The 22962-nt window shown below is 35.7% G+C and overlaps 2 protein-coding genes and 1 non-coding gene across 3 annotated transcripts; 2 read left to right on the forward strand and 1 right to left on the reverse strand.

The window, feature by feature from the left end:
* The first annotated feature begins 331 nt into the window (after window positions 1–331).
* LOC149404645 (GATA transcription factor 27-like) lies at window positions 332–4757 on the forward strand. Its single transcript, XM_089606476.1, has 8 exons — window positions 332–960; window positions 1641–2027; window positions 2345–2768; window positions 2836–2908; window positions 3007–3110; window positions 3208–3394; window positions 3480–3591; window positions 4284–4757. The coding sequence occupies exons 1-8, from the start codon at window positions 921–923 to the stop codon at window positions 4598–4600; spliced, it is 1644 nt and encodes a 547-aa protein (XP_089462602.1). The 5' UTR covers window positions 332–920; the 3' UTR covers window positions 4601–4757.
* Window positions 4758–13940: 9183 nt separating this feature from the next.
* Window positions 13941–16351, reverse strand: LOC149404646 (uncharacterized). Its single transcript, XM_089601274.1, has one exon. It carries the CDS (start codon window positions 16208–16210, stop codon window positions 14501–14503), a length of 1710 nt encoding a protein of 569 aa, XP_089457400.1. The 5' UTR covers window positions 16211–16351; the 3' UTR covers window positions 13941–14500.
* A 133-nt stretch (window positions 16352–16484) lies between these two features.
* Window positions 16485–16557, forward strand: TRNAK-CUU (transfer RNA lysine (anticodon CUU)). The gene has a single exon. It is a non-coding gene; the product is annotated as a tRNA-Lys (tRNA).
* The last annotated feature ends 6405 nt before the right edge of the window (window positions 16558–22962 follow it).

The following is a 22962-nucleotide window of genomic DNA, read 5'->3' on the forward strand; positions in this document are numbered from 1 at the left end:
CCATAGGTAGTTTCAATTATATATATATATATATATATATATATATATTGTGGGGCTTTGATAATTATTTATAAGCATGGATTATTGCATAAGAGAAGAGAGAAAAATGAGAAAAGTCTTTAGTCAAACAGGAAATGAGGAATTAATAAATACTTCTCTACCTTTCACTTACATTTACAGGTTGAACAAAAACAAACATTTTCTTTTTTCTTTCAGCTTTTGCACTAATGTATATAATTAAATAAATGAATTGAACATTATAATAAATCAAAGGAGAAAAAAAAGCTAAAAAAAACATTTACTTCATATACAATACAAGAAAGTCACATACACACAAAACAAATACAAAGACTCTCACATTCTCTCTCTCTCTCCTCAATTTCACCTTCCTTTTCACATCCATTTATGAGAGAGAGATTCCTCTAATGGTCTTTTCTCTTCCATTGGATTGTAAACAGATTCCGAGCTATAGAAGAAAAGAGAAAACCCAATCTCAATCTCTTCATTTCTGTTGATTTTTGCCTCTTTTTCAGATTTTTTTTCTTCAGATTTTTTTCCTTATGACTGTGTAAAGACTTAACCAGAAAGAAAAGAAAAGGAAAAAAAAAAAAGAAAAATATCTTGTTCTTGGTTATAGCTTTGGTTCTCTGCAAATAAAACTCTTTTATCCTTTTCTGGGCTTTTGTTACATAAGAAAGAAAAGCTTTCAAAATATATATGATTATTACTATGGTATAGAAGAAGAAAAAGAAGAAGAAGAAGAAGCAAAGTTCTGTAGGAGAACAATCACAATTTTGCACAAATTTTGGATTTTCTCTATCCTTTTGAATTCCTCTCTTCGTTTCCTATCAAATTTTGTTTGAATCACTTTGAGGGAAAATATATATATATATAAAAAAAAAGGGAAGGAAAAGGAAAACATGGGCAAGCATGGACCTTGCTATCACTGTGGAGTTACAAGTGAGTTCTTGTTTCTCCAAATTATGAATTTTCCCTTCAAAATTAAATTTAAAAAAACTCTGGGTTGCTCATTTCTGTGCTTTTCGTGTGTACATGTATGTATATGTTGTTTTTCTTTCTTCTGGAATCGGTGATATAGAGAATTCGGATACAGAGATTAATCCAGCGTTGAATTTCGTCAAATGGTTTTATTGTTGCATATGAATTCTGAGCTAAAGAAAAACGTGTTTGTTGGTCTCGTTTCGCTTCAATTGAGCTCTGAATCTGTGAATCGAATTGTCCGTGTCCTCTCTCGATTGAGAATTCAAAGACTCGTCAATTGAGCTCACGAGTTCCTAAGTTCTGTTCTCTCATGTTCGTGTTCTTGATCTCAATCCGAAATGTCCTACTAGAGTGTTCTCAAATGGACTGTATACACGACTCAAATTCCCGACGAAGCTCAATACAGTTTCTTTCTCTCTAAACATACACAGCTCACTGACACTAGTCAGTCATCTCCAATTCAAAGACTAATACCTTCTCTCTGACTTTGCTCAATTCCGTTCTCTTTCAAATCCAAATCCGAACTCGTGACTCGTATTCTTGATCTCAATGCGGAATGTACTTATTTTTTATGTTCAATTCATTGCCTTAGCTCTCGACTCGCAAAGTAACTGAATTGGGGTGTGTTGTTGGAACAGGCACGCCGCTGTGGAGGAACGGGCCCGCGGACAAGCCGGTTCTGTGCAACGCGTGTGGGTCCCGGTGGAGGACGAAAGGGACTCTGGTGAACTACACGCCGCTCCACGCCCGGCCCGAGTGCGAGGACTACGAGGACCCGAGGCTGCTCAAGGTCAAGAGCGTGTCTCTGAGCCGGAACAAGGACTTGAAGAGAAAGCTTCACCACCACCACCACATGACAATGGCCTCCGGAGGAGCTGGGAAATCGAGCCCGACCGACCTCGGCCACGGCTTTCGAAAGGCCGCGGAGTTCGAGGACGCGAGCAACAGGTCGAGCTCCGGCTCCGCCGTCTCGAACTCCGAGAGCTGCGCTCAGTTCGGCGGCGGAGATGTCAGCGACATGACAGGTCTCGTGTTCTTCTTTTTTGTTATAACGGCATGTTGTAGGGTTTTATCGAGACATTCAAATTTTAATGAAGTTTGATCGCCGATCCTTCCATCCGTTTTTCAGTTTATTAAATGCTCCAACAGTTATTCCTTAATCGGCATTTCGATCTCGATCGACTCTTTCGTGTTTTCTTTTTTATATTTACCAATGATAGCGAATTCCCATTTAGGTAAATTAAACACGAAAAAGGTCAAACGAGCGTTACCATAAAATAGAACTCGGGGGATATGTATGAATGATAAACTCGTTACGTTATGTATAAATGTTTGCGTATAGGTCCTGCGCAGTCTGTTGTGTGGGAGTCGATGGTGCCTTCTCGGAAGAGGACTTGCGTGAACAATCCTCCGAAGCAATCTTCGGTTGAGAAACTGACAAAGGATCTATACACCATTTTGCAAGAGCAACAGTCTTCATACTTCTCGGGCTCTTCTTCCGAAGATCTCCTTTTCGAGAGCGAAGCGCCGATGGTGTCGGTCGAAATAGGCCACGGGAGTGTCCTCATTAGGCACCCAAATGCCATAGCCAAGGAAGAGGAATCCGAGGCCAGCTCGCTCTCTGTTGATAACAAACGCTCCCATAGTAACGAGATTCATTCTCGCTCCGTGAGCCTTGGCAATAGTAAGGGAGCTAATTTTTCCGGGAACGGAATTGCGAAGATCAAAATTTCTGGTCAAGCGACCCAACAAGAGCCAATTAGAAGGTGGATATTTTTTTATTCTCCATCTCTCGTAGATTTTATCTGATATAGAAGCTCTTTGGCATTGCAGGGAAAAATCTTACCATGAGATTTTTCAATTGCTAGGAAGCCATACTTCACCATTGTGTCATGTAGATTTAAGTGTAAGTTCTCTTCTAAGTTCACTAATGTACCTTCTATTGTTCATAAATCACTTATTTTTCACGTAACGGATTTAATATTTTATTTTTATTGGCTGTAGGAAATTGTGAATTCGGAGGAGTTCGCAAGACACATGACAAACGAAGATCAACAAAAGCTATTGAAGTATCTCCCTTCGGTTGATGTTTTCAAGTTTCCTGAAAGGTTAGAGAATCTTGTTCGATTGAAGGCTCATTGTTCACATGTTATATCTTTGGCGTGCGCTCCGAAATTCACGATGGTTGACTTGTTCCATTTGCAGCCTCAAAGGCTTGTTTGATAGCCCTCAATTCAAGGAGAACCTGAATTCCTTTCAGAAACTTCTTGCTGGTGGGCTCTTTGACATGTCCTTCTCGGAGGGAAATCGCGAAGACTGTAAACCTTTGAAAAAACTTGTTCTCTCCAATCTTTCGAAAATTAAATGGGTTGAGCACTATCATCTTCTCAAGGTTCGGATTAATAAGAAAATACGCATCTCACCCGAAAAAGTTTCACATGGTTAGTAAACACCGCTCATATATTTTTCACGTGCAGAATTCTAAAACTAGCTCTAGAGCTTCTGTTATTTCGGGACCAAATGTCACGGCATCAAGTAATTTGACCAATGCAAAGAGGCCTCAAGATGTCCAAAACAAGAAGTTTCCAGGTTGGCTGAAAATTGTCCCTTCTTGTATAATGTTCAAATGGAAGTTCTTGTTTGAGAGTTTCATATAAGATGAAGTCGCTTTTGGCTCTCTCTCATTTGATTTGCAAATCTCAATGAGGCGAACCCGAAAAATAAAAATAAAAACAAATCAAACCCAACTATAGTGCATAATGTTCAACTTATTAACAGGCTTTGTACATTTAACATAAAACAAGTTTTAACATTATATAGATATTAAGATGGAAGGGATAAATCAAATAATAAACAAAAAATTGGCTACGTAAGCCACCTATACTATAGGAATTGTAAATTAGTCAACCTTTGGTAAATAATTTGTAAATAGCCAACTTGCATACGTGGCAGCCAATTAACTACCTAAAATATATGTTTGGTTGTGTTAAATAAGGTTTCTATTAATTTGTTAATAAGTTTACTTGGCTATTTACAAGAAATTAACCAAAGGTGGGCTATATCTCAATCCACTATATCCGTGTGGCTATATAACTTAATAACCCAATAATAAATATACAACTTAATTACCAATTTCCATGTTTTCTTTTTCTAAGGGGTAAATTGAAACATGTTCCACATCTCTGGAGTGAAATTCTATAAATCCGAACAAAATATGCAACTTCCTAACTTCTTTGTTCAACATATGTGCAACTATAATGTGAACATTTTGCATGTTGCAGATGTTAAGATTGTGATAAAGAGCCCGAAGAGGGTCATAGCAAAGAGTGGCTGTGAAAAGAAAGAGGCGTCTGAAAACGACGGTTCTTCTTGCTTTAGCCCGAGAAGCCTCTTTGCTGTGCCGACAGATAGCGGCGGGTCGTTCTTGCTAGACCCGGTCAACTTTGTGGAAGAGAGCTCCGATCAGGATCTCCTGCTCGACGTGCCCTCCAATGGCTCTTTCGCTCAAGCTGAGCTTCTTCACCCTTCTCTGAGTTTTGGTTCCCTGCAGGCCAGCACTAGTTGTAGCTCAGTACACCCTCGTCTCCTCCGGCCCTGAACAAGGCGCCGATCGATCCGTTGGACTATACTACACAGACCGTATATATATATATCATTATATATATATATGCCTTGAGACATGACTTCGGTTGTTTTTCCTTGGTAGACCTGAAAAAAAAAGGATGTGAATGAGGTTTGATGGTTATTCTTCTTTTCCCTTGGACCTTTTTTGAACTTGGGATTTTGAGGGTATTGGGTTGGGGTTTTTTTTTTTTTTTTTTTTTTTTCTTTTTACATTTTTGTATAGGTTGACTACAGCTTGTAATATATAGCTCATAATGCATAAGCCCTGAAATTCTAGGTTTTTTGTATGAAAAAAAAAATTCACAGTTTTAGCCCTTTCACATGGGATGAGATCAAGGTTAGCCTTGAATAATTCTCCGCGGGAGAGAAATACTTTTCCATTAGGTAACAATTGACGTTGTCAATATTAATGAGATGTGTAAATGAGAAGGAAAAGAGAGGGGAAAAAAGGTCAATTCTCTTAGGAAGAATAAGGAAAGGACAATATGCATAGTAGTTTCTTAAGAGCCAAGGCATGTACACTTGTTTTTGCTACGTGAGACAAGGATAACTTGGAACACCTCAATTTTTTGTTGACATGTTAAAGGTAAATATTTTGGAGTGGTCAGATCGGTAAGAAGAGGATTCAAAGATAATTGCATTTTCAAGTGAAAATTACTTGATATACCAATAGAAAAACTCCAATACAAATTTTGACTAGTCCGGGAAAGACTCTACATGGACGGCTGCAGTCAAATCGGGAGTCCTTGCGGGTTTTTGGACCATATGGCTGCAAAGAAAGAAGTGTATTTTTAAAAAACAAGGATTAGAGCCTTGATGCTATAACTGAGTCTCTCAACGTACATCTTGCCTTGTGGCTACACAAATCATGCAACGAGTTTAAGGCTTTCTCTTTGGCAGATCTAGAGGGACTAGACTAGTTCAATATAATATCTCGAGGAAACGATCTTTTTGTGTGTTTTTGGTGCATAGTCCCTTCTTGTGTCTTGGCCGTCTTGGCTTTTGAAATATAATCCGAGTCTTAAGGGTCGATTATATCCTTGACCATTTTTGTAACCTTTCTTTTTGCCTTTGATAATATAAATAGTTCTTTTTTAAATTAATTACGCATTGCAGCTTATATGAGTAATATGACTGTATCCTCTTTCAGAGGAGTAGCCAACATTAGTATCGTTGTGAAAGAACTACATGTATTCATTTCTTGTCCTTAAGAGCTCATTTCAATCTGCTGCGATTTAGCTCAGCCGGGTCTCAACCATGTTCAGTAATGGCTAAACTCCAAAGAATTGCGGAAATGTTAGGAATCTCACAAATTGAATAGGAACTCAAGGATCTAAAACGTCATGAGTTGTTTGTCTCATTGTCAATTGATTTTGAGACAGTATACCCATGATACTTAACATAATATCAGAGCCCAACAAGCCCAAAAAGCCATCCGCTCCAATATTTTGGATTCACCCCAATATGAGTGAAAGCAAATAGCTACCATCTTGAAGGGACATGTTAAGAATCCCATGTCGAAGGGGAATAGATATTAACAAGCATTTGTTATAATGTCATGGGTTATTCCTCTAATGTCAATTGATTTTAAGATGAAAAATCATGATGCTTCACATGAGACCAGACAAACAGTGGAGAGTGTTGTTTAATTCAATGCGTATAAATCCTCACAACCCCTCGACATATCCTAGTTTTAGAATGGTCTCTCATGCAAATTTCCCACACTTACATGTTCGAGAGGAAATGGAACCATGAGTTGGTGGTGCTTGGTTATTTTTGTGCACGAGCCTTGCCCTTCGAATCAGTCCCCGATAGGTCTTATCAAACTCTATGCTCTTCAAAATCTCTACAAGAGTATTTCCACCTTAATTTGTTATACTTTGAACCTTTGAAGAACTTTGTCGACATTATAATATGTCTTGAGAAGTTTTGCTCGAAGGTTGTTTATTACAAACGGATCTAGTGATCGAAAATTGTTTGGAAGTGATAAAAGGTTGTCATCGCATCTTTAGTAAATCATCCCTTCAAATTCTTTTCAATTATTTTGAAGAAATCGACTTAAAGCACCGAATAACAGCTAACCAAGTGTAAAAAATAAGTAGCCATCACCATATTATTTTAGTCAAGGCGGATAACATGTCTAAAATTACAATATAAGAATATCAAATGGGTAAATAATGGAATCATCAAACCGGATTGTCAAACTTAGCATTCCACTGGCATCAAAATGTCATTGTTGTTCCGCTCCACAATGCGAAGAATCACTCATGTTTTCCTTACGTGTGAGGTTGCTACTACTATCTAGAGTCTCTCTAATTTTATTCTTCATCACTTTGGTAGAGAGCTAACCATTCCTCATTTTTTTGGATCTTGGCTAATAGGTGAGACAACTAATGTTCTTTTTTGTACGAGTGCATATTATGTCGTTGTGTGGGAGCGCTCTAGAAGAGCAAATGCCAAGGCTCGTTTATGATAGAAATATGAGCAAAAAAAATATGAAGAAGTCTATGACCGATATTTTTTTTTATCTTCATCATATAGTCATGGCACTACTCTTCTACTCTTCTCTATGATGATAGAAATATGGCTCTATAAGTTCTTAGTTAGGTTTTGATGTACCCCTCACGAATATTTATTTCTTGGCTTTGTTGGACCCACCCATTGTGTGGCTTGAACTTAAATATTGATGGATCATATAACCATGAATTCCAAGCTTTTGGTGGTATCATTAAAAACTATACAAGTGAGTTTATCACTAGCTTTACTGGTTCCGTTAACTCGTGTCTTGAAGCTAAAATCGAAAGTGTTTCTAAAATTCTTCTTGAATCCCTTAATGGCACTACTCATCGGCCATTATCGCTGGCGATTTGTTATGGGAGCTTTGAAGGAGATTGAGATTGTTCATGTGTTTTCAAAGAGCAAATGTCTGTGGTCATTCATTTACTAGTCTTTGTCACGCCCCGAGAAGGTGGGGTGTGAATCTTGACTATAAATAAACTACTAATAAAATATATATATGAAAGTTCCACAGTTTATACTCAGTCAATTACTATACAAGTAAAAAGAAAAACTAAAAACTTGAACACATAAATAAACTAATCATTACAAAATCGCACTTGTTTGTAATGTACACGTGCTAAAGAACTACTAAAGCAGAGTCTTCAAACAAAAGCTGACGACGCTAGACTCCAAACTCGTCCTAAACCCTCTTTCTCACTTCTTGATATATCAAAGATGTAAAGGAAATATGGGTGAGCGAGACCTCGGTAAGTATTATAGTTTTGTTTTGAGTAAAATATTTTCAAAAATACTTGTAATAATAATATTCTTATACGTGTAAATTGCCATACACGTACAGTATACTTGCAAAAATTTAAATGATAGAAAAGTAAATAACATAAATCTAAATGTGTCACTAACATAGTTAAACAAGTACTATTTTCTGAGCCCCTGCCACATTTAATAGTGTTAGTCTTCTGATCAAAATGGTGCACTCTATGTACCCTATATATATACAAAACATTTTCATTTTGAAATCAAAATTTCAATCTAATAAGCTATCATTTCGAGATTCTCATTACCTCGAATAAATAAAACCACCAGAACGAGCCTTTTTCTCTTTCTCGGCCGACCTTTCTGCCTCGCGCGACGCGCGCAACTCCCTACAGAGAAACATCAAGTCTATCTCACGATCTCACGTCCTCTCTCTCTCCCTCTCTCACGCGCGTCTCTTTTCGTTCTTTCTTTCCTCTGTTTCGTTTTTTTATTTTCTTTGTTGCAAATGAGTCCTTTTATTTTAATTCATTTCCCAGGAGATGATAAATATGACCTGAAAATTAATTAAATAATTTTCTTTTCAAATTTCTTTCACATGGAATTTATTTAAGGTCGTTGGAATTTATTTTCACTTTTACGGTCGTTCATAACTTTTCGAAAATATTCCGAAACCTCATCGACTTTAAATATTCTTAAATTTCATTCTTGGTTTATTCTCGTCTTTTCGTGTTTTGCAACATTTGACTTAAAAATCCAATCTCATTTCTTATTTAGATCTAAAACTTTAAATTTACGCCTAAATGAGTGCAAGTCCCATAAATATCACAAAAAATTGTGTAATCTATCTTTAATGCATTCCTTTTTTTTTCTTTCTTTAATTTCTCTATTTTTTTTTCCTTTATAATCATAGTTTGTTTGTCGTCACATGGGAGGGTCAATAATTATTTTGTGGTCTTGTCCACGTTAAAAAAAATGGGGCATTAAAGTAAAGTCTCAATATGAAATAATAGACTCGTGCCACACTGTGTATACCATATTTACTAATTACAAATTCATCTTAAAAAAATGTATTATCTTTTTGGTAGATATATTTGATGCTGCACTTATGTAGTTACCACATTAGTCTCTGCTTTATTTTATTACTTTATTGTGATTATTATTTTTAATTATAAATTAAAGTTGAAATTAATAATAATGTGAAATGTGTCACTGGGGTAGCTTTTTTACATTTATTTTAAGAGGAAAATATTGATTAAAAAAGTCAAAGAAACAAGCCCAAGATATACCTCTTTTCCTAATAATATCCTATCTTGGTGATGACTGGAACTATTATGTTAATGTATCTGAATGCGTCATCTACAACTACTACCAGCCAGGATGTATTGAGTGTAACAAACTCACACTTAGTCAGGTTCTTTTAATTTGAACCATTTGTTTTACTTTATTTATTTTTATATATTCTTTCTCATTAACATATTCTAGAAATAAGCGCTGTGGCTCAATGGTGAAAACGCTTTTTTTTTTTTTTTTTTTTTTTTTTTTTTTTTTTTTTTTTAAAGTTCTTTTTAGAGTTGTTGGCGACAAAATACTCAATATTTTCAATTTGTTGTAGTTTAATATTCTTTATAAGTTGCGAGAAAAATACTCAATGTTACAATATCTTTTTACCATTAGATTTTTGCTCAAATGAACGATTTGAAGACCTATTGATTCTAACAACTGATTGCAGAGTTGATCATTCAGACCTCTCAATTCATAGATGTGGATCTCGGACCTATGAATAAGAATATTCCTGAAACTCACAAAAAAAGAAAGTAAGTTAGACAAAAAGAAAAGAAACTAGGACAAAAAAGAAAGTAAGTGATTTAGACAAAAAAAAAAAAAAAAAAATTACCGATAACCTCAGACCAATTAATCGCATATTGATAATACATAATCGATTGAACACTACTTGAAAATGGCTCTTTTCCTCATAAATGAAATGTTTCTATAAATTCTTTTTTGGGCAAACTTCATGTTAATAGCATATTATTTATTATTAATTTTTAATTCTTTTAATGTCGTAAAACTAAATAATTTTAAGTTAAAAATTAAATAAATTTCTTCTAACTCTTTATTTATTGTTTGTTTAATATATTTTAAATTTATTTAAAAACAAAGAGTATTCAAATTTTTCAGTATGAAAATTAAATAAACGAAAATGCGTTAGAAGGGTAGAGAATTTAGGTCAAAATAGAGAATGAGCAATTTTTTTAATTTTTTAAATATTACAAAAATATAATGTTTATCTTTTTTTTTTTAATTTTGCTCATCTAGAGAACTTATATGTGTATTTCCATCTATTTTAACAGACAAGTAGTAACGGTAGAAGGATGTTGTAACATTGAATTTTTTTTTCAACTTTTAAAGAATGAGTATTAAACTGCAATAAATCGAAAATATAGAGTATTTTATTGTCAATAACTTTTTTTTTTTATGTGTTTTTGGCTTAACAAACATTAAAATATAATAGAATAAATGTTTAAAAAATTGCCCATAGAAAACAAAAAACTCTGTACTGCACCCGTTATTGGTGTTTCTTCAATTCAATCTGGATTTTTCCTTCCCAAAAATATTATTATAAAAAGGACCAGTCTTTAGGCAATGCCAAGAAGGCTAGATGCTTTAATTGCTTGCCTTTAATACCAAGTCCAAGCCAACTTTTTTTTCTTTTTTTTTGAAATAACAGTCTATTTCATGTTTTAAAAATTCTCCTAATGTAGAAAAGCATCTTTGTTGTTTGTTTCATTATCAAATCGCTCTCTTTATTATTGATTTTCTCTGTAATTTTTAAAAAATTTCTTTGATTTAGAGAATTTTTTTTCCTTGCATTCCTAAGAAAGGATGTATCTAATAAAAATAAGAATTATTTATATAATCAAGATATTAATAAAACCAGTTATTCAGAAAGAAGTTTTATTTTCCATGGTAAAGACTATTTACCAAATAAAATTGAATTTATCATTTCTATTTTTTTAAATAAAAATATGAACTATACCATAAATCAGCTCATAGAAAATAACTATTTGTTACATGTGTGAGATGGCACGTTTCCTTAAAACACGTATCGTCATTATTGCTTGTTATATTGTGTTAGACATTGCCGGAACATAAATTATTTTCCAATCTAATCATAATTTCGGGTTTAGCCGGAACAAAATGTTTCGGCCACTTGTGACCCAAAATTCCACCCAACTGGAAGAGATATTTCCCGGTACAAAACTGGAATTATCTATACCGGAAATTATCTCTTCCGGAAGTACAATTAAACAAAATTAACAATTAAGTAATAAGGTTTTTTTTTTAATTATATCTAAATGGAAAAAAATTACTTTTAGGGACTAAAATAAAAATCTTAGATATTGGACTAAAAACTTTTGAAAATTACATAGTTAGAAATCTCTCCAACAAAATCTAATGCATAAATCTCGGTAGAGGAAAGACTCTCTCTCTCTCTCTCTCTCTCTCTCTCTCTATATATATATATATATATATATATCTTATAGATAACTATTCAAAGTTCCACAATATTATTAAAAACAACCTAATAGTTATGGTTTGTAATTGACAAATCAAAATCATCCACGAGATCGATGTTAGCGAATGTCTCTTAAATTTGTCTTAAATGAAGAATCAGTCTTTGCACCATTTTTTTTTATCATAAACTACAACACTTATTGTTGTTACATTAATTGGCGATTTAATGTTGGCAAAATATTAAAGAATCGTGATATATTATTTCGGATAGAATTGTGTCTTGTTACGATTATTCTGGAAGCGTTACAGTTTCTGTTGTAAAAGTTTGCCAACAATTACGGCCCATTCACTTTTGGGCTTTTCTATTCCGAATTGAAGTAGGATTCCAGTGTGGATTGATGATATAATGGGCTGGTGATCCTAATCCGACTTCAAGATTCGTTTTGACCTAATTTTCTCTATAAATAGGTCATAACCACACCATCTTCACTCACGCCTTTGGAGAGATTTATTTGAGTGTTTTAGCTGAGCTTAGAACGACCTGTGTTCAAGCTTTTAAGGTGTCTTTTACCTCTGCTTTGTTGCCTATATACGGGTGATTGTATTAGAAGCTAGAGGTTAGGTTTTTTAATTGTTTTTATTGGGAAACACGTTTAGAAGTCTCGGGAGAGATATTCTGTGGGAATCGAGGGGATCTCGTACTTAGGGGGAGCCTAAGTTGCTGTTGAAGAGGATAGACGTAGGTTGGGTAGCTAGCGAGGGAGTCGTTGAGTGTAAATCCTTATTGTACCACGTTATCATAGTAAATTGCTTTCCACCGGGCAAAGGCCCTCCAGACGTAGGCATGAATTGCCGAACTGGGTTACCAACTCTAGTGTCTATTTATTATTTCCGCACTCATATCGTTTATCTTTTGTTTTCTCTAAATTTCAACAACTGTCGCATTTTATGTTACAACACTTTCTGAAACAGCTGCGCAGATTCAGTAATTTCACTTATCATCGATGATGTGTCCCGAGCTAGTGAACGCCGATACAGATGAATTAGTTGAGACCCATATTACAAGTTCGTAACGAGCTCTATATAATTGACAATATGGGAAGCATGTTTTGGTATTGCCTTCACCGCCCAAGATGTTAAGATTTTCTTGCCTCATATAATAAAATTATTGAGGGTTGAAAAGTGTTATCTCGTCGTGTTCAGAGGGTTTTTGAGCCTTTGAGGAAGTTGCCCCTCTCCCCTCTTGGATATGCACACCATGAACATGATGAAGGATTCAAAACTTTCCCCGACTCCCTGATTCATTGCGTGATGAGCTCAGTTTCGGAGGTGGTGTGATCTTCGATTAATGAGTCCTAAAAAGATCGTAAAACTTCCATGACCCTACGATAATCGTGTAGCGTAATTTTATGCTTAATATTTCCTAAATATGTCTCTCATAGCTACATTGCAAGTTTGAAAAATTGTAAGATTCTTGATACCTTCAAGTTGTTGTATAATTTTAAAATACTCTATTTGTCGTGCTAAAAATTGAGGCTAGTTCATGCCTTAGTAAGTTAGTCAAGTTGTGCTCTTTTAAAACACTAGTTAAATATTCTAAATTTATATAATCTGGAGATCTCCAATTTTTTATTATGGGGTTATATTTGGTTAAATGCAGCATATACAAGCAATATCTATAATTTGAGATCCAATGAATAATGGTCATGTAAATATGCATGCATATATATATATATATATATATATATATATATATATATATATAAATACGATTATTATATAGAGATTGATGGTCTGATTCGAGTTACGACAAAATTTTTATAAATATTTCAAAGATCTTGGATATCGCCTAATCTATGTTTTCAACAATATTAAGTTTTGATTAGGTTTTTGGACTTAGTGCTGAATGTTAAAAGGTAATTTTCAAGTAAAATGATTCATTCATATCTTGCATTTTTTAGTGGGTCACAATTCACAACCATACCCCCAATTATTTATAAATACTAAAATTAAAGATTTGATTCATATATATATTTACTTTTTGTGTTACTTTACCAAAATGGACACCGCAAATATTATAATATTACATTGTATAATAGGAATGATGATACAAATTGATTAAAAGTAGTATAAACTTATGCGATGACATATATTTTTAGTAAATTCATGTATTAAATTTATAAGCAAAACTTAATAAAATATCTATTAATAAATAATTTTTTAGCAGATAATAATATCTCTTTTATAATTTTAATTAAAGTAACACACAAAAAATCAATTTTTATGAATAAAAATCAAACAATATATTGTTTTACAAATTAGTTTTTAGCATTAATAAAATATAAAGATTGATTGACAATAAGTGAACATGTAGAAGTAGTGAATAGTGAACTACTAGAAAGGGCATCGTAAGGAAGATAATAATAAAGTAAAACCTAAGAAATATATATGATATTTCTAAAAAATAATAATAATAATAATAATAATAATAATAATAATAATAATAATTACATTTAGGCATCTCATGATGTTGGAGGAGATGCTTTACCTTTATACAGTTAAGCTAATCAAAAGGAGAAACATACGTGTCCTCTCATGTCATAATACATGTTTCTAAAGTTCATATTTATCATCAACAAACACCCCAAGAGAAACATACTAGTTATCTTGTACTTCCCAAAATTTATCAATCATGACTCGCCAGAAGAGAAAGGGAACCATTGTGGTAAGGGTGTTGGCTATCTGAAAAACACCATGATGGTCGACGCTTCTAAGCACATGTTGTTTTAACATTCATAATCCAATCACGAGACATCAAATTTTCACTTGAAAAAAAGGCCATATTATGAACATACAAAATTGCCTAGGCACTTCACTGACAAAAAAGAAACCCATCCAAAATGGACACACTCCCAAATTACTAAAAGAGTAGATTTCTAAGACAAACTAGTTTCGACACTCAAAATTATGAAACCCATCTCTTGTTTGTAGCAATATTCACAGCTATACACTATTTCCTAAGTATCAATCTCACAACCCCTTTTTACCTTCCAAAATTCTTCAAAAGCTTTGGACTTCCATCTCATCGTCCCGCCTTAGCAAACACCATTCCACGACCCTTGCAGATCTCGAGAAAGCTGCTATTTGGAGTTTCATCTTCTAAGGGATCTCCGGTGAGAAGATTCAACACGTCGAAGATCGTCACTTCATTACGACTGTCCTCGGATTCCGGCTCCTCCATGTTTTCTGGCCGGCCCAAGATCGAACTCGGAAGCCTCCGCAGCTCAACAGCCATGGCGGCCTCTGCGCCGATGAGCTCTTCTGCGGATCGGACAGTTTCAGAGGTGATTGGGTCATCACTGAGCTCTAACTTCCTCTTCGTTGAGCTTCGATTGATGTCGATTTCAGCGTTTTCATGAAAGTCAAAGCCGTTTTCGGTTTGGATGGCTCCAGGGACCTCCGATTCCTCATTTGGTTCCTTGGAATTTTGCTCCGAGACCTTCAATTTTTTTAATGGCGATTCCCCCAAACCAGACTTCAAAGATAGTTCCCTCGTCAAAACCCTAGTCCCCTTTGAGTCAGTCTCGGGAAGCTCTGGTTTCGATTGACTTAAGTCAACTTTCTGATTTTCCCTCCGAGTTAAGTCGACCTCCAGACTTGACCGATTGGCTTCTGAATCTAGATTTTCTCTCTGACTCACTTCGAAATCGGATTTCAAGTGAGTCTTATGATCCTCTGGTTTCGATTGACTCGGATCAACTTTAGGATTTTCTCTCTGAGTTAATTCGATTTCCGGACTCGACTGATTGGCCTCCAAATCTAGATTTTCTTTCAGAATCCCTTCAAGTTCTGATTTCAAGTCAGTTTCACATACCTCATGTTTCAATTGACTCGGATCAACTTTCAGATTTTCTCTTTGAGTTAATTCGATCTCCGGGCTGGACCGATTGCCTTCCAAATCTAGGTTTCCTCTCTGACTCCCTTGAAGTTCTGATTTAGACTGATCTGTTTCAGAAGGCAGATTTTGTCTCTGAGCCATTGCATTCCCAAAACTCACCGGAATTGAATCCAGATTTTCCTTCTGAGCAACTTCAACCTCTGAATTCAGCCGATTCAAGTTCACCATTTCGTCCCCAAAACTCACCGGAATTGAATCCAGATTTTCCTTCTGAGCAACTTCAACCTCCGAATTCAGCCGATTCAAGTTCACCGTTTCGTCCCCAAAACTCATCCGAATTGAATCCAGATTTTCCTTCTGAGCCACTTCAACCTGCGAATCCAACCGATTCAAGTTCGAATTTTCCACCAGAACAACCCGAACTTCCGATTCCAACCTGCTCGCGTCCGAATCAGCCTTTCCCCTATGAACCGCCTCAACCGCCAGAAACCCTAGGTCCGAGTCCCGATTCAAATCCACAACCTGGACCACAGCTCCACAATCGCTTCCAGAATCGTAGCCGAAATAGTCCGCCGCGGGTCGGAACTCGCTGGAGCTCGAAACCGCCGCCTCCTCTGGCGGAGTGACAAACTCGTCCTCTCGCGAATTTCCGGCGGCGGCGATGGCGTCTTCTTCCTCGCTCTCCGGCAGAGAAATCATCATGATCGGAGTCGAAGCGAACCGAATCCCTCCACCTTCGAAATCCTCCGGCGACGGAGACGGCGTCGCGTCGTCGTCTCGGCGATCGAACGGCTCCGGCGCAAACGGACAGCATCGCAGCCGCTCTTCCTGGGAGGAAGACACGTGACAGAGATGGATGAGAGATTCGAAGGGATCTTCACCGTCGCGTTCCATTATCTCCGGCGCCGGAGATGCCCAGCTTTTCTGCTTGGTTGGTAAGAGAGAGTGAAAGGAAGTTCTTTTCTTTTTTTGTTTTTATTTTCTCTTTCTTATTATTTAATATTTTCACTCTTCTTTCGCGCGAGTATTTGATTGGGTACTTTCCCGCGTTATTGATCATGCAACAATATTTGATTAGTCAAATAAATCGAGGGTAGGGATTTGCTTGTTTCTTTACCGAGCTTAAAAATATTGGTCAATATATTAAATGTGATGACATTAACATCCAGCCCGTCTAGCTCAGTTGGTAGAGCGCAAGGCTCTTAACCTTGTGGTCGTGGGTTCGAGCCCCACGGTGGGCGCTGATTTTCTTTTTCTCCGTTATACCATCAGCTTCTGAATATTTATGAAAAAAGTAAAATATATACAGTGATGCTTAGTTTTTTTTTGAATAATTTCATTAATTAGGCCTAAAACTTGATTAAATATCAAGATTAGATCCTATTTTTTAAAAATATCCAAATATAACCTCTGAATATTTATGAAAAAAGTAAAAGGGAAAAGTAAAATATATACAGTGATGCTTAGTTTCTTTTTGAAAAATTTCATTAATTAGACCTAAATATTGATTAAATATCAAGATTAGATCCTAATTTTTAAAAATATCCAAATATAGATTTTTGAACAAAAAACGGATAAAAATACCCCTCTGACCAGTATTTCCTCTCCCTCTCATTCACACTCTCACTCGACTTCTCTCTCTCAAGACAAAAAAAATTTCTCGTACGATTCCATACAATATTCTACGACTTTGTACGATTCGATACGATGGCGTACGATGGATAATGTTCAAATTACGGCGGAGGTGCTGGCCGAAAATCCCGAGATCCGAAAACGACGAAAAATGTAATTTTTCAACAATTTCTTGTTAAATCTCACTGGAAGTAGTTAGTATAGGTATTAGTACTTAGTATTTATCTAATTTGTGTTGATTTGGGCTGATTTAGATCGGATTTAGAAAGTTAGGGTTTGAAATTGGGGTTGAAATACGATAAAATTAATGAAACGTAAGATGTCGTACGATGCTGTACGATGCGGTACGATGACATTCATACACATGTACGATGTCATACGATACCATACGATGATGTACGATGCCCTTAAATATTTTCAAATTTTGTTGTCGTACGATGTTGTACGATATCATACGATGACGTACGATACCATACGATTGTGTACGATATTGTAAGATACCATACGATACTCTATAATTCGAACTGATATTTTTAGGGCAATTTGAAGTATATCTACAACATGCCTTTCCCGTGTCGTATCACGTAAGAAAGAGATTTGATGATCTTAAGATAAAAGATCGAATAGTCGGCACTCCATTCGAGCAGTTTTTTTATCGAGACCGAACTTGATTTCTCTCCGGTGCTCATACATACTCTTCTTCAGTGTAAAATCGAGGCAACGACACGCGGAGAGATACAGTTTGGAACAGGGGGTAAAGGAGTGAGATTCGTACGCCTCGAATACTCCCTTATCTATGGGTTGAGTTACGAAGACGGTCCGTCTAAGAACGAACAAGACCAGCACACGGGCGACAGGTTGATCACTGAGCAGCTGAACGGAGTTTCCGGTTGCAAGTTGAGTGCATTGGTAACGACATTCAACATATGTCAGAGTCCGGACGATGCATTCAAGCTCAGTCTCTATTTGTTTGTGTTGGGCTTTCTACTTGGGCAGCTGGCCAACAAAGTGATCGAAGAAAAGTGGCATAAATTTTTTTACATCGTTGAAGACCTGTCGTTCTTCTTCAAGATGTTGTGGGGAAATATCAGTTGATCCGAGATATATTTTAGCCTCTCGTTCAACTTGAAGCACCATCATGAGGTGTTGCAGATGAAGTTGAAGGAAAAGCCGGACGTGGCTAAAAAAGAAGCGAAGTACATGTTGACGGGTAATTTGCATACCCATCATTACTAGGCATACGAGGCTATCTCAGAGATCGGGATGAGATTCGGTTCAACCCACGGTATTCGAGTGCCAAGGATGCATTCATGGTCCAATAACGTTGTCAAAATGGGCAAAGATATCGAGGCCGTGTTGAATAAAAAAAGGTAACTTCCTTTCTTTTAACTTGAATAAAATTTATGTCACTAACTTTTGATTATGAATAGTTTTTTTGGTTTTGTAGGTGGACGTTCTTCAGATGCTGAAACGAAGGGCAACAGAGAGAATTTTTCACTCTGATCTAGATGCAGATGAGTAAATATCTATATATGATAGACGTCGAGTGAGAAGAAGTAACAAAGAAGCATAATATTGATGAAGAAATTGATCGAGTTGCGTTTGTCGCGGAGGAGGCCAATGTCCTCGGAGTTGACGAAGATTCAGATGAAGAACATGTGTCAGACACTCCACGTCTTCCTTGTCCCAGTGTGGCTGCTCACCCTGCACCTTTTCCTCGTGCCAAAATTCCCGAGTATCCCGCTCCCGATGCGGCCGCTTGGCCCAAAGTTTCCGAGCCATTTGTAATAACGCGGGAAACGTGGAAGAATTAAGGAAATCGCAAGAGATGATCTTACACGCCTTGAATACGAACACACGTAGAATCGAGAGAATCAGGCAGGATCGGGTATATAAATATTTAATACAAATTTAATTTCTTAGTCGTTTATATGCATTACTTTCTTACAAAACTCATATATTTTGTGACTTTTACTTCCAGATTAGTATGTGGGAAATGCTGAACGTTGTATTCATGGACGTTACGGGCTTGCTTGGGGGTGACGTTCCCACTACCCAAAGCTGAAGGCTCGCGACGTCGTCTTCATACTCCTCATCCTCCTCCTTCTCACGAGTGCGCTTCGACTAAGCCGCCATCTTCATCACCGAAGCCATCTTCTTCTCAAAAGCTATCTTCTTCTCAGATCGGTCTTCGAAAAAGCCGCCCGTTTCTTCTCCAAAGCCGTCTTCGAGTCATCACCTTTCCAGAGACGTTCCGGACAAGCAACTTCCTCTCACGACACCGCTTAAGAGGAAACTCGGAGAGCCACAAAAAACTCCGACACAGAAAGAGCGGCAGCTACGACAGAAGACGACGAAGACGGATAGGTATTTTAATCCCTTTGTGAAGTGGATGCGGACGTCAAAATATAATGACAAATTCTTGGGTTATATTCGCCTCAAGACTCGCGACGCTCATCCTAATTTGTTCACCGTGTTGTTGGAGTCCACGAGATGACTACATGATTCGGTACGTTGAATGAATACGTATATGTTATAATTCACATTCTCTTTTATTTTAAAGTAAATTTATATGTTTGTTATTGCGCAGCATATTGATGCCATTTTGTGCATGCTTCGGACTCGCGAACGATAGCTCGACGGATATCGTCAAGACATCCGAATCATGGAATGTCGGTGGGTCCAACACGTGTACGGCTGATACGTGAAGGAAGAAATGAACAAGAAAAAGACCATCAAACTGGGGACGTAGCCCGAGCCCGTGGAATGGGATATGAAGGCGGTGTTTACCCCGATGACTGGGTACAGAGACTCCGAAGCATTGCCATGGATGAGAGCTCACAAGATCCTATTCGTCGTCAACTTCAAGAACCTTCATTGATTTACATACCTAGTCGACGTCGCGGCGTGGACCATTACTGTCCTCGATTGCCAGAAGGACCTCGTCCAGACGATGGAAAATCAGAACGATTATAACCAGATGATGGAGGTACGTAAAAGTTTATTATGGTTATTAACATGTTTATTAACATTTGTAGTTAATAAGATTTTTATGTTTTTATAATCGTGCAGAATTTGAGTCGACCACTACCTAGGGCTATGGCCTTGGGTGGTTTCCTAGGCAACCATCGTATGGCATATCGGGAGATGAAGGCGAAATTGTATTTTTCATCCTTTGACATAGCTAGTCGATCAGACGATCCCTCAATGTATTGCAAGGTAAACATGTTTAAGTTTTTTTTTATAATAACAAGTTCAAAACATGTCAAAAAAATTTAACAACTTCAAAACATGTTTAAATTTTTTTTAATAACTTGTTCAAAACATGTTTAAATTTTTTTGACAAGTTCAAAACATATTTAAATTTTTTTATAATCACAAGTTCAAAACATGTCAAACTTTTTTGACAATTTCAAAACATGTTTAAATTTTTATAATAACTTGTTCAAAACATGTTTAAAGTTTTTGACAAGTTCAAAACATGTTTAAATTTTTTTTATAATAACAAGTTTAAAACATGTCAAAAAATTTTGACAACTTCAAAACATGTCAAAATTTTTTGACAAGTTCAAAATATGTTTAAAATTTTGACAAGTTCAAAACATGTTTAAATTTTTTAAAATAACAAGTTCAAAACATGTCAAAATTTTTTGACAAGTTCAAAACATGTTTAATATTAGTACAATAACTTGTTCAAAATATGTTTAAATTTTTTTTACAAGTTCAAAACATGTTTAAATTTTTTTTTATAATAACAAGTTCAAAACATGTCAAAATTTTTTGACAAGTTCAAAACATGTTTAAATTTTTTTTATAATAGCTAGTTCAAAACATGCTTAATTTTTTTTAACAATAACTTGTTTGTAATTTTTTATTTTTTGTAGCGGGGATTGCGGGATGTTTGCAACGAAGTACCTCGAGCACATACTAGTGAAGGGATCATTTAAGACGCTTCAAAGTGCGAATATGAGAACATTCCGGAAGAAATGGTGCATCGTCTTATTTTATGGAAGGATTGTCCTGTTAACTAGATTTTTGTAATGATCGAATTGTTTTAATATTTTTGGTATGTATGAATTAAAGTAACTTATAAACTTACTATTATTAAGAATGTGGTATGATTCTCGGTTGGTTTGATGAGTATTGATTGAATGTGTGTTCTAAACTTCTATAATAAAAATAACAACACTTTAAAACTTATAAAATTAAAATAACAACATGTTTAAACTTATAAACTTCTAAATTAAAAAAAAAAAAAAAATTAACATAAAAGTCAAATAACGTTAAACTTATAAATTTATAAATTTAAAAAACAACTCGTCTAAAGTTAAAAAAAAAAACAATTCGTCTAAAGTTTTTCTAAAAATTAACATAAAGGTCAAATAAACGTAAACTTATAAATTAAAAAAATAACAAGTCGTCCAAAGTTTTTAAAAAAAATCGTCTACAATTTTAAAAAAAAAAATTAGCATAAAGGTCAAATGCACGTTAAATTTATAAACATTTAAACTTTTAAAAAAATTGAAAAGACAATAAACTTCAAAATTCAAAAAATAACAACTCTTTTTCAATCCCTCCAAATGCATGTCTTTCTGTTATGTCTCCTACCACCACATATCCCGCATTTTCGGTGGATAACATCATTTTCGCCTTGAGATGGGTATCGATTGATCCTTCTTCTTCGTTGTTTATTTTTTTCGGTCGACCAGCTTGTTTCTTTTCAACTGGTTCCGCAACCTTCATGTTTTTTTTATCTCATCCGGGACATTCCACTGTTCTTCATTGTCAACCTTGTACATCTCAATCCACATCTCCTTCAAATAGAAGTGACTGCATAATGAGTGCACGTCGATGCCTCGATGTTGGGATGATGCGATGGAATGCCCAGTTGTTGTGGTAGTCCGCAAGTGTATGTCTTCGCCATCAAGTCTACATCGAAATAACCTCTTACGTCTTTGAGATGGCATTCATATAGACCAAGACCATACATATTGACGTATGGTGCCTTATTATTTAGATTAGCGAGATCATTTTTCCACGTTGGTGTCAATTTTGTGTTCAATTATGCACGATCTCTTCTCGATCGAAAAACCAAGTTTAGAGTGTGAATTGAATAAACTCAAGCAACGTCGTAATGGGAAACGCTCTAGCATTCCTTGTTTTATTGTTGAAGTTTTCTGCTTTGTTGCTTGTCATTAGGACGTACCTATATAAAAGAGCAACGTTTATATAATTAAAAAGTTATAAAATTAAGAAAAAAATTCATATCGACAACCAAAGTTGTAGAGTTTTACCGTTTTTAAGGAAAGAACGCTTAAGCCCACCGATCAAAACCCATTTCTTCGAGATACTTTGTCATTTCGACATCTTTCTGTCTCACATGTCTAAAGTTAACTTCAAATGCTGTTTTACTGATGGCGTAAGCAGCATCATACAGTTCATAGTGACAATGATCAGTCTTGAACTTATGTTGGACATTCAATTGTAAATGATGGTAACATGCTCCGTGAGGGATACTAGGGAACACTTCTTTGACACTATGTATGATACTTACAATTCGATCGGATATGAACACCAAATCAGGTACGTCTTCACCGATAGCTTCTCTCAATTTCATCAAAAACCAAATCCAAGAAGCATGACACTCGCTGTCTACAACTCCAAATCCAAGTGGATATATATATGAGATTTGTAACCAACTAGGCCACTTTAAACATGTGATTTTGGATCTACCTACTTTTGACAATTTTTAGGGATATAGCCAAATGGCTTATGTGGTAATAATTAAGATCTGATCTGCCCTTATTTATTAATAAATTCATCACTTTCGCTCTCCTATTTTTTTTTCAAATAATTTTTTTTGCATCAAAACTTCAAAAATTCGTATCTTTCTCATACGAACTCGAAATTGAGTGATTTCAGATCCTACAAATTCGTGGCGTCGAGATCTTCAAAAATAGATCCATTGTATTTGATGAAAAATTATATTTAATGCATCATATTTACGTTTCCAT

Source organism: Urtica dioica, chromosome 2 (assembly GCF_054948205.1).
Source record: "Urtica dioica subsp. dioica isolate 48M chromosome 2, U.dioica_male_clone48M_v1_H2, whole genome shotgun sequence".
Lineage (NCBI taxonomy): Eukaryota > Viridiplantae > Streptophyta > Magnoliopsida > Rosales > Urticaceae > Urtica > Urtica dioica.

Bases quoted from the DNA above. Each gene is read 5' to 3' on its own strand.
- LOC149404646 (XM_089601274.1), bottom strand. From the start codon at position 16,210: ATGGAACGCGACGGTGAAGATCCCTTCGAATCTCTCATCCATCTCTGT.
- LOC149404645 (XM_089606476.1), top strand. From the start codon at position 921: ATGGGCAAGCATGGACCTTGCTATCACTGTGGAGTTACAA. The intron at 961-1,640 runs GTGAGTTCTTGT...TTGTTGGAACAG, and splicing joins CTATCACTGTGGAGTTACAA to GCACGCCGCTGTGGAGGAAC. The intron at 3,592-4,283 runs GTTGGCTGAAAA...TGCATGTTGCAG, and splicing joins CCAAAACAAGAAGTTTCCAG to ATGTTAAGATTGTGATAAAG.